General features: G+C 31.5%; 1 protein-coding gene across 1 annotated transcript in view; it reads left to right on the top strand.

Moving 5' to 3' along the window:
• Positions 1-11,079, top strand: part of LOC129001396 (clavesin-2-like) — a 31,917-nt gene extending 20,838 nt beyond the window's left edge. The window contains exons 3-8 of the mRNA XM_054428650.1: positions 88-179; positions 465-615; positions 7,716-7,912; positions 8,511-8,621; positions 10,030-10,174; positions 10,960-11,079. Coding sequence (XP_054284625.1) covers positions 88-179; positions 465-615; positions 7,716-7,912; positions 8,511-8,621; positions 10,030-10,174; positions 10,960-10,997 — 734 coding nt within the window. The 3' untranslated portion in view covers positions 10,998-11,079. The remainder of the gene's footprint in view (positions 1-87; positions 180-464; positions 616-7,715; positions 7,913-8,510; positions 8,622-10,029; positions 10,175-10,959) is intronic.
• Positions 11,080-12,297: the final 1,218 nt, after the last annotated feature.

Here is a 12,297-nt window from a genome sequence, read left to right as displayed (position 1 = left end):
TGTATGTCCACATTTATCACATAAACAGTGGTTGACAAATTGTATAGTATAACAGTATATATTTAATACACATTTTACATTTTCTAGGTGTGGAAGGCCTACATGCCAGAATGGACGACATATTCCTTTCGGCATTCCTGCGAGGAAGAAAACACAATGTGGAAAAAGCGTTTCAGTGTGTAAGTAAAGCTGTAAATAAATATATTTTATCTCCGCCAGTCACTAAGGTTTTAATCCAATAATAATGTTGTGATCTAGAGCTACAGAGGCTATCCAAAACTTTAAAACATCTCCAAGTCGGGAAACCCTTTCCTATGTTAATGTTGAAAAACAACCTCCTCCAAAAGCTAGACCAATAACATAATTTTATGTTTACTAACGTAGTTAACACAGAACTACATATATGCTATAACTAGTGTAGTTACACAAATTTATCACTGATAACCTATAATTTTGTGTCAAAGGTAAAGCAGTATTACGACTTCAAAGCCAAGTACCCAGACTACTACTCCTACTGTGTCCCGTCAGAGTGCAGCGTTGTGTATGACTTGGGCCACTTCGCCAGTATACCAGGGGAGGACCGCCTGGGCAGAAAAATGTGTGGCCTAATACCTGGTGAGTTTGTTTGAAAATTCTAGAGTGGGGAAAACAGAATATCTATGCTACATGGAGAAAAGACATTACTCCACAGAATGTTTCAGTTACAGAAATGTTATTGATAATACAGATAAGTAATCTCACTGTTTCCGCTTTAGATATTGACCTTGCTACAGCTCTTATCATTGACTCAAGATGTACCTGATAGACTAATCATCCGATTATATAATATATTCTTAGTTTTGATTCTTCTAGTAACTTTTGGATGTGCTGATGTCAACCAACTGATTTCAAAATTATATCCATATTTACAGGTTCGCTTCCCTCATTGGATAGATACCAGAGCGCTTTAGTTGGTTTATAAATAGTTGAATAAAACAGTTTGATAAAACACTTTACACCACTCTGTAAAAAATAGCTCATTTCCTTACAGCTGAGTTATCCTAAAATCGTATATTTCCCATCGGGCAAAATGTACGAATTCGCCGGTCCCAAACATAATTTTTCTTTGTTAAAGCAAACTTTTGTATTCCCCAAACAAACTTTTCCTAAACAATTGAAGTTTTTGTTTAGCTCAACAGGATCACTAATGCATGTATTTCTATAGTATTACAGAATTATAATGAGGTCATTAACTTTTAAATTAATTGCAGCCTTCTGCTATGACTACTTTAAAAATAATTACAATAGTATGGAATAATATTTTACCATTTAAATACAAGACAATTCATGTGACTTTTTGCATCGTGATGAATATTGTTTACTACTCACCACAACCGACTCACCACAACCAACTCATCACAACCGACTCATCACAATCGACTTATCACAACCGACTTATCACAACCGACTTATCACAACCGACTCACCACAACCGATTCATCCAGCGGCTCAATAGTTAGTTGTAAACCACTATCTTGCCCTTAAATGGGCCACTTTCAAGACTAATAGTGAAATATATTATTACACAAACCTGATAGGAATATACCTCAAAACTGCCATTGCTGGTCTATCAGGACGAAACATTTACCAGGGATCATCTTCGATTGATTAAAAAAAATCAACATTTGACCAAACCCCCTTAAGCAAAACATCTCAATAAATCTGGATATTTGGAGTCGGGAAACCCCTTAAGAATATACCTCAATCTTATTAAATATTCGACCTACTTGTGGGTATTATTGTACGAGTTACGGCAAGTGTAAAACACCCATTGTCCTTAAACACAAAGCGTTGGGCATGAAGGGAATAGGCTTGTCGTATGATTGGACCATAAAAAGGACATTATAGGGACGATCAGGGCTTTACCAGCTTTGTACTGACTATTTTCATTGAATTCCTGAAGTTGTATAGTTGATTTATGATGCTTGAGTTCAATTAGTTTACATTGTTCATGGACAAGGTATAATTTAAGTACGCTGAAAAATTATCTTTCTTTATAGGATGGTTTCAAATAACTTCTCTCTTCAAAACAAGTTAAGTTTAGGATATCGTTGTTATGAATTAAAAACTAAGTCATTATCAATTATTTTGATGCTGTTTACGGACATGGTAGGCATATAATTTTAGCACACTTCATCTAATTCAATTTTTTTACTCTAGTTAGATGTTTTCATAGTACGAAATGTGTCTTATGAATCTCTATAAAGTTTTTTTGCAAGAACATAAATTTATCAATCGGTTGTTATAGAGAGTTATACTCATATACCAACTGATATCCACATTAATATCACCTTAATTTTGAAGAAAATTCTAACAAATAAATGATAAAAGTATGTAATATAGGATTAAACATTCGTAACTAGTTTTCATTAGTTAAGCTTATCACTAAATTATTCTCAATAATGTATGACAGACTGTTACTTTTGAGGCAAAATTTGACTTAGTATACCTTAGTACCCAGATAACTTTATAAACTGAGGAATAATGGTAATAGTGTGTACTGTAATACTAAAATAATGGCTAACAAATTAACTTCCAAAATTGTAATATTTTATTGAGCAACAAAGGAATAAGTTTTGACATTTATCACGTTAAAAATGTGTAAAATATCTTGATTAGATATTCAGATACTGTAATAACTTCACTTAAAAACCTATTCGTTCGGAATACGTGGTAGGTCTGTTTACATATATATTCTGCAACGAATTAAAATGAGGATTAGAATATAATAATGGCGAATAAAATGACAAAAGCACTCTTGAACTATTAATGTAAAAAACCCATAAGTTTGATCTGCTACAACCACAAACGTCCAGTGAAATAATGTTTCTTGAAACACTAACACTTCAACATGCTTGGTCCCCAATCATGACTGTTGTAAGCCGCTGGTCAGTGGACAAAGGCCAGCAGGGAAAGTAACTGTGATATTTTCCACGATAACGTCAATTAGACACATAACACTGGTTATGACAACAATAACAATAACAGCTGAGAAAATGACCAACGGCTGATTGTCTTTGGAGAAAGAAAGTAATCGTTTTCTGGAACTAGCAATGTTGGGTTGTCCGATGGGCAATAGTAATAACAATAATTGTATTGTTGTCATGTGATGATTGAAAATATCCTTAAGCATTCATAAATGATCAAGTTGAAATGTACGTAATCAATAGGAAGGAATAATTTAACGTTTAGTTATATAGATTTGATGATTTATTTTTAATGTTTTTACACCGATTGGGGAGCGAGGGACTTTGTGAGGGGGGGGGGGGCTTTGAGGGACTCTTGGTTCAACGCCTCCCAAATCATCAATGGATTTTATCTAAGTGATAATACCGCAACCTCAAAGGTAAAGCCTGTTCTAATGTGAACAAATCCTGGGCTAGTGACTAGTGTCCTAGGACAAAAAAGGTTTTAACCAATTTAAAGATTATAATTGATGCTTTCGCTATAAAAATAAAATAGCCAGTAGCTAAACCAGTTTGTAAACGCTTTGAATTAGTTATGCTTGTATATTGAACAAAAACTACATCACATAAATACTTAATACTATAATTATATAATATTTTTTATGCATTTATGTGTTTATTATGTTTTAATTTCATTGTATACATATCTATTATGGATACTTAAAGAATAGAGTTAGCGAAAATTGTGTATTTAATGGATCCAAACCTTGAAAAATATTCCATTTCATCTTAAAGGAATTTAAATTAACATCAGGGTATAATTACTTGTAAATCATCGATTCTTTAAAGGGATAACAAGACATGACGTCCATTTATAAAATAATCTTGATAGTATGCATATGGTTCACAAGATTTCGACCAAAATATTAAATTAATTTTCAAATTTTGTTTAACAGTACAAAAGCTATGTTAGGAAATATACATGTTGATATTGCATACCTCAACGATTGTCCGATTGACTTATTGGTGAAAGAAAACATTTAGATTTCCTCTATTTGCACAGTAGGCTACAGAAACTCCCAGATAAACTAGAAAGTGCATCTCACCAGAGCTACCTCGACCACCGGAGCGAGTGTGGTAATTAAATTTATTACTGGGAGAATTGTCTTCCGTTTTGAAATTACTTGAATATTATAAGGTTGAGTATGAATATAGCTCCAATCTCGCTTTTGATTGATACATCCGTATTCAGAGATGAACACATTTTTGTTTGTAAAAATTTATTGTTTTGTGTTACTATAGTCTTCCCTTACATGACAAGAGTAAACAGGCCAAAATTTCGTTTAAGATATTCAGGTATTCGATCAGTTTTCATAAAAACCAAGTTTTAAATGTAATGCTATAAAACAAAACCAATTATTTCAGAGTTGAGATTGATTTTGAACATTACTTTTAATCCTTGTCATGGGGGTTGATCGAAAATGCATCTTTGACCCTCGCTCAATTTCCGAATTGGTGAACGTTAACTTCTTAAGTTAATCTTTGGTTTATGGTGATAAGAGTCAGTTTGAACTTTTGTGATGGATTACATAGTAAATCAATGTACATAAAATTGAATTAAAATTTTGACATTAGGATAGGACGACGTCAGTTGGGCCAGCTAGTTTAAGATAAAAAGTTATTATACTTATAATTTACAGCTTTGGGTTAAGATACTGTAGATACTTGTGTGAAACAACACAAACCGATTGATATAAATCTTATAAATAACTTATGTTTAAGATTGTAAAATAAAACGTCCAAGATTAGTTTGAATACCAATCTGCACATATCTGTGAAAATCTAGATCCAGATTTTGTACATGTTGATACGATTTCATCCACTGGATAAGTGAGAAGAAGGAACAAAAAATGTTCATAAAAACTATGGAGGACGATTGAACTGGTTGAACTAATTACACGTGATCCACAAACAATACGATTAAAACCTAAACTCATTGACGTAGGTAGTGGGAACTTTTTTACATCATTTTTAAACCGGTTCCTCGGTTGATGTAGCGAAGGCCAATATTAGAGCAGGAAACAGACTAGCACAAAGATCCGTAAACGCGGGGATTTGAAACGATTAGAAAGAACCGGTTACAGCATTAATTTTTTGTTGTACCTCTCTTCCGGTCTCTTTCTAGTTTGCTTTAATTCGTCAAAAAACCATCAATGGTTTATAATTTATCATAATAATAACCAATATTTGTTTATAATTTATACTGATTCTGCTGAGACCCTCAGAAGGGGCCGTCGTCAGTTTGATTTAAGTGAACGCTTTAAAATAGTTTTAATTAAACATCTAGAAGCCTCTCAGTAAATTAGGACAAGGAAGTGCTCAACGACGCGACGTTTGTATGTAAATTAACGAGTAGGTCGAATTATACGACGAAAACAGAACATTATCTTTGTTCTAAAACGCGTTGGATGATGAATCTGTGCTATGTTGTATTTGAACTTTCTCTTATGCATTACAAATAATTATGCAACTTTTAATGTTCACAACATAATTTGAATATATTTCATTGAAAGATATATAACACATTTGTCTTTGAACTAAAATTAAGACTTTGTTTTTTGACCAGAGGCTTTTGAAAAGTGCATAGCGCTGTAAATTTCAATTTAGTGTCTCCTGTAGGCCTAGCGTTGCTGTAAAGTATTTTTAATGTACTTCATAATTATTTTAAAACAATAGCTGTAAAAATGCTGGGATGATACTAATTTATAGTAAACGTTTTTTGTTATGGAAAAAATCCGGCTTTAGCGTGGTATAGTTAATTGATTTGAAACTAAATATTGATCTTTAAACTACCGCAGTTTTCAATAATAATGTTATAAAACCTTTTGTCCCTACAATACAATTTACAATTATTCAACCATAATACAATATTACAATTTATTCACTTTTACGAAAATATGAAGAAAACCTTAAAACATTAGAAAGGCTAGTGACATAGAGGGGTTGATAGAATTCTTATGTTAGTTAAATATAAAAAAAATGTTTGCTTGATAACTAAGCAGGTATACACAAAAGATTTTTTCGTTTAAAAATACTATCAACTACATAATTAAATCAGTACTGTACTTAATAATATTAAAAATGTATGTATACACAATTTCTACAAGACAAGTAAATTACACTTTGACTACTAAAACAAAATACTAATGAGACCATTAATCGACTCAAAAATATATACAACTGAAACGTCTTAAGTATTTTCGGACTAAATAATCACATTATGATGTAAGCTAACAAATTTGTTTTCATGATGTATTAATGATGCTATTCATATTTTTTTCGTGATAAGAAATCCTACTTGTTTTAATTAGAAAGACAGAGTTTAAGTTTTACTTATGAGAACGAGGTTTTTTAATATTTTTCTATACAGAAAAGATAAACTTTTTCTTTAAGTAATAAGTTGCACTAAGAATAATATTAAATTCTCATGTTTGTTCGCTGATCAAATTAGATGTGGGGGTTTATGCTAAAAGTTTGTAACGGAAAAGTAATGCACATTTTATGGTTATGAAATTGGGAATTATGACATAGGTCCTGAATGTGGTCTAAGTTTGATTTTGACCGACGTGAACTATTCAACTATTACATATTCAAATATAAAGTTATCCACCCAAGAGTGGTGCATACTTTGTCACAGTGACTCGAACCATGCATGGATTGCAGGAAGAGCTCAGTCCCGTCACTTCTGGTGGTTTATAGGTCAAGGTGGTCGACCTGTGTAGCTTGTACCAGTCAAGAGTCAAGACGTAGCTGTGTTGCTGGGTGTGGGGAATGTGTGTATAAGCTAATCTTCACTATCCATGGATTACGTGAATTTTGTAGATATAATTTTAGCAAACTGGTTCCAAAAAGTATTTAGTAGTTCGTTTTCAAATTTACAAGTGTTAAGGATGAAAAACGGAAAACATAACATGTGGAGATAATCTAATAGAATTTGAACAATGTTTATGATCAATTCCCTTTATAAGTACAAGTTCGACAAATGGCCAATTTTAACATTAACTAAAAAAAAATAGTTATCGAGCATCTAAATTATGGTTCATGATCTAACCCTGTCATTTAAATTTTACACACAAATAAATAAATACAGTACCAAAGTATACAAAAGGGCCAGTCAAATCTAATCTAATTTCATATTAGTTCATATTTTAGATATTTATTTGGAATACTTAAGTTCTTCCATAACAAATGAAGAATGAATATTTTGTTTGAAAACCTCGCAGGTTTATTAGGAGTTAGTTCTGAGTTATTGTTATCTATGTCATTATTTACTTTACTTACTTTACTTTATACAAAAATACTTCTTTAACCATAAACTTCTTCCTAATAAGATTGGTAAGATCGGTCTTCATTATACGGAAAATCAACTACATAATCTACTAATACATAAACTACTATATAATGGGGGGGACGGGGGTTGAGGGTAGAATACAGCAAGACTGATAGTATGTCGTCTGGAATTATAACCAAAAGGTTAAGTAATAATCATAAAATCTACCCTAAAAAGAGAGAAAAAATAGCGAAATTTAGTCAACATCAGCACTCTCAAACGTCACCAAAATAAAACGTGTATAAAGCAGCCATTTTATAGGCCTAATGATACAAAAGTCTACTTTCTATATCCAATGTAAATTGCATTTTCACGCCATTTTGTATTTCATAAACGAAACCCAACAAAATACAGTTTTTAATCCACTCTCTTTTCCGCAGCCAAAATAGACCTGGACAAGTCGCCACTGGATGAGTCGTTCCGCATGGGGACGACCATCTTCGAGATCATGATGGAGGACCCCACCCTCCAGGTGATGGGGACCATAGTCATCATAGACTTGGCTGAGCTCACCATCATGCAACAGGCTAGGCTCATCTCACCCTCGCTAGCGTGGCACCTCACTAATATCATACAGGTGAATAATATCACAATACAGAACTGTATGTCCGAGTAGTAATGGCTAACTGGATTATTAGAGTTATGAACAGTTTTAGAATGGTACTCACCATCAAGGAGAAAATATCACATCACAAGTAATTAAGAAATAGTAATTTAAAGTGTATAACGCATTTACAGTGGATTTTTTCTAGGTCCACAATTTATTCTACCAAATATTCTAGTCTACATCCATTTAGATGACACACCGAATAAAACCTACACGAAAAATCAAGTTCATATTAATTTGTTTTTATTTAGGCTACTTTTGGATTTTAAGATTCAATTTTTAAAGTTGTATAGAATGTTTTAAAGTCATTCCCTTTCAATAAGACCCTATAGAATATTACAATTTACAATTATAAAAATGCATTGTTATTAGCAGCCCTTATTTAATTTTAGATACCCAGATAATGTTTTTATTTCAACAGAATTTCTGAAATAATAATTAGTTACCAACTATTTATCGTACTGTACTATAGCATATTATTGTTTTAAAATATATTTAAAGCTAGGTCAGCTTCAAATCCGATATACTGTATCAAAGATATAGTAAAAAATATTCTTGGTTTCAACAGGACAAAATCCCGCTGAGAGTGAAGGCAGTCCACGTCATCAACCAACCCTTCTACTTCAATGCGATATACGCTGTATTTAGGCCTTTCTTAAAGAAGAAGCTCAGAAAGAGGGTGAGTGTTTGGAACAATAAAAACATTTATATACAAATCATTCAAAAGTTCAGTCATATGAATAAAAATAATGTTACTTATAAGTTAAAACTTAATTAATAATAGTTTTAGCTACTAAGGTACACTTGTTAATTGTAAATTTAAAAAGTTGGAATAAAGTTATCATCTTACTGTGAATGTTTAAGGTAAATTGTTCCTAAATAATTTAATTCGAAATTTAGTAAAAAAAAAAATAATCCGATTTAGCTCTGTGGCAATGTGAAAAAGTATTTATACATGTAAAGAAAGTAAGTTAACACTCAATAGTTATTTTTCCGTGGTCATAGTGTCCAATCATTATGTGCCTTCAAAATCACCACCTTAGTACTTTGAAAACTCTTAGAGTACATCCTTGAACAATAGTTAAACGATAGAACAAGTAGAATTAAACTTGATGTTTCCTTTATTTTAATTAGATGTGCAACAATGTGAAATTAAAAATCAATTAAAACATATTAACGAAGCAAAATGAACATTGTAGTTATTCTTTTCATTGTCATAGAGTCCAATTATTATTTTCGAAATTTTAAAGCCCTTGGACCGATCCTCTAATTAGCATTATAGAGGAAAAGTTATATCTTGTGGACTAAATTACATACTCCTTGAATAAATAAAGACCAGAACACAAATTAGAGCCATTCAAATAATGCAATCAAATTATGTATAATTAATTTTAGATTATATTGTAAGGCGAAATGAGGTGCGACCTGAGCTTACCCTTATCTACCTCATTTTACAGCTAAATATTGTGAAATTTATTTTAATTATTCCTCTTATTAAATCTTTTTCAACTTGGTTTCGTTTGATAGGACATTTGCAATGTTAAATAAAAGTTTTGGCCTTGAAATTGTTTCATGAAAGCAGCGGTTTTTAGTAATTTATATTCTAATAATTAAAATAGCCTCCATTTAGAAATCTTCCGTTGGACCAAGCTTGTTTTAATCTACATACCACGTTTTATAAAGATCGGTTAAACAATCTAAGGATTAACAAATTTTTTATAAAAAATACAAGATCGCAAATAAGGGCCATTCTGGTGAACGAGGTGATTACGGAAAAAGATTCAAATTTGATGTTCTTTTCATTTTGACCCATAAAGCAATTTCCCGGAGTTAAGCTTTTTACTTACGGGTCACCCTGTGTATATACCAAAGCTATACAATCTAGAGGCAGGAAGATGAAGTGAAAACATACATAATATATCTACTTTACTCTTTGATAATACATAATAGCTCGTATTGTGTATATTATAGCAAAAATATAAAAAAAACAATTTTTAACACAATGGATGACTCTGGTATATAACTATCTAAACTTAAGTCGTATTGCAACTATTGTTCTACTGTCTTATTACCTATTCTCTTCCTAGATATTTCTACACGGTAGAGACATGCAGTCGCTCCACAAGCACATAGACCCCGTCTACTTACCTGTAGAGTGGGGTGGTTCCCGACCGACATTTAACAACAGAGCAACTAGGACCTACGTTAGGATGAACGAACACAAGTTTAAAGGTAGGTTAACTATTGAGAAATAGAAGGTTGAAATACCTATAATATTGTATTACTATTATTTTTATCAAGCGACCCTTGTTTTGAACATAAAGGTTCATTTTTAAGCCGAACACCAAGTTATTTAACACATTCTTTTCATCCCTGTGTTTTTAAAGTCATGAATACGCATTAACTAGCACCAATATACGCACACGATAGCACAAAATATAAATCTGGCCAAATATGAAGATTATAGAAAATGTGTGTTGTTTAAGCTAGAAAATTTACCTATGTTTGAAACTAGTGGTCGTGTAACGGGAAACACTTCACTTGGTCACGTTACAGTATTGCATAGTATTTAAATCGCTAAGCTCTCTAAACTTGATACAGAGCCGAAAATTGTAGTCAACCCTCAGTTTTAAGGGTTTAAGTACACTTAAATTAAACTCAAGTGACCTATTAATTATTACTAGCCTGTTTGGGATGTTTCATATCACAAAGTTAAAACATATAATACGCATTTATAGTTGTCTCGTAGTTATAGTGTTATAAAGTTATTTTATTTATCATTAATTCGATCAAGTTCTATAAAAAGTGATAAAAATAACATGGAAGTTTCAAAAGTTTATATTAAGTTACTGTTTATCATGGATAACATTGTTTGATTGTCGAGCAATAAATGGTAAGATAGTGGTAACAGATATTTTGGACAAATATTAAAAACCTTAATATGAAAAGTAATTTAATTTTCGTACTAAAATTACATAGACTGTTTAAAATAATAATCTCCTTTTTTATTTTTTCAGAATGGAAGCAGTATGGATATAAAAGCGAAGTCAACTAGACATTCGTTTTAAAAGAGAAGAAACCTACGACTTTTATATGTTTATATTATTACGTTATTTGTAAATATATTATATATTTTACTTATGCCTATTTTTTATGTCCAATATAAAATGTTTTGAATTAGTCCACTTCTAGCAACACGATAATTTTTTTATGATATGAGTTTAATATTATATAGGGTGGCCAACCAGCCTACAGATCACCCATCGTATGTACAATACAATACCCATATATATCTTACTCATTTTTTATTTACTGTTATATTTGCACATATCATTAATTGTTTTTATTTTACCATCAGTAAAGAAAAAATCATTTTTTTAAAAATGTTTTCAATAATAACTTTTAGGTTTTTCTATACATAATAAGTAACTATTTCTACTAGCACATAACAATGTGAAAGATTTCTGTGAGTTATTTAGCTCATAAAAGATGTAAATACTCAATTTACTTGCAACAGCCATTCCTGCAAGCCGAATAAGTGCAACACACAATATTGTGAATAAATATTAGTTACGACTAATATTTACGACTGCAATACAAAGTCGTAAGTTCGTAACTATATCTCATAATTATACATCTTACCAGCGGAAAACGTAGACCGAAACTAAAAAATAACGCCTTTAAGCCGGAAGAAACACACTAATGGTACATAATTGATTATTGATTGTAGTACGAGCTACTTTGTTATTATGATCCAATGTCATATCTTCTAAATTACCACAAATAATCGAGTAAACTCCTGTTTCGTTTTGCATAGCAGATACTAATAAAACTTCACACACAGTGTTTTAATCCTTATAGAGGAGGCTTTATCATTTAATTCAAGTTATTGCAATGTTATTGCAGTTCGTAGGTTGGTCATATAATATATTACTAGTTAACCGCCCGTGCTCCACCACGGGAATATTGTCAGCAATAAAAGAAATAATAATTAACAAATACTGTTTATCTTTGTATTTTATTTAGGGGTTGTTTATAAACTATTTTATGTTAATCAAACCGATATATTATTTTAACCAAATGAATGTTTTATATTAATTCGAGTTTCATTTGAAAAATAAATAGAATACGAACTGGGCAATGCTGATAACCTAATAAGCAGCTATTTATGATATTTAGATAATTTGCTCAAGTATATTCCTATATTCGTCGTTTTTTTCATTACATTTGTTGTATGGAATAAAGATAGTCACTTAGTAGCCTACATGTAAATCACGCATCAGCAGTTGGTCGCATTTCACGAATCTTTGACCCATACTGTGAGTAAAAACTGTGTTGACGTCGTATATATAAAG

Source organism: Macrosteles quadrilineatus, unplaced genomic scaffold, assembly GCF_028750875.1.
Source record: "Macrosteles quadrilineatus isolate MER2022 unplaced genomic scaffold, UCM_ALF_1.0 Scaffold_8__2_contigs__length_117827958, whole genome shotgun sequence".
Taxonomy (NCBI): domain Eukaryota; kingdom Metazoa; phylum Arthropoda; class Insecta; order Hemiptera; family Cicadellidae; genus Macrosteles; species Macrosteles quadrilineatus.
Note: the sequence above shows the minus strand (reverse complement) of the source record. Positions and strands in the feature narration are given on the sequence as shown.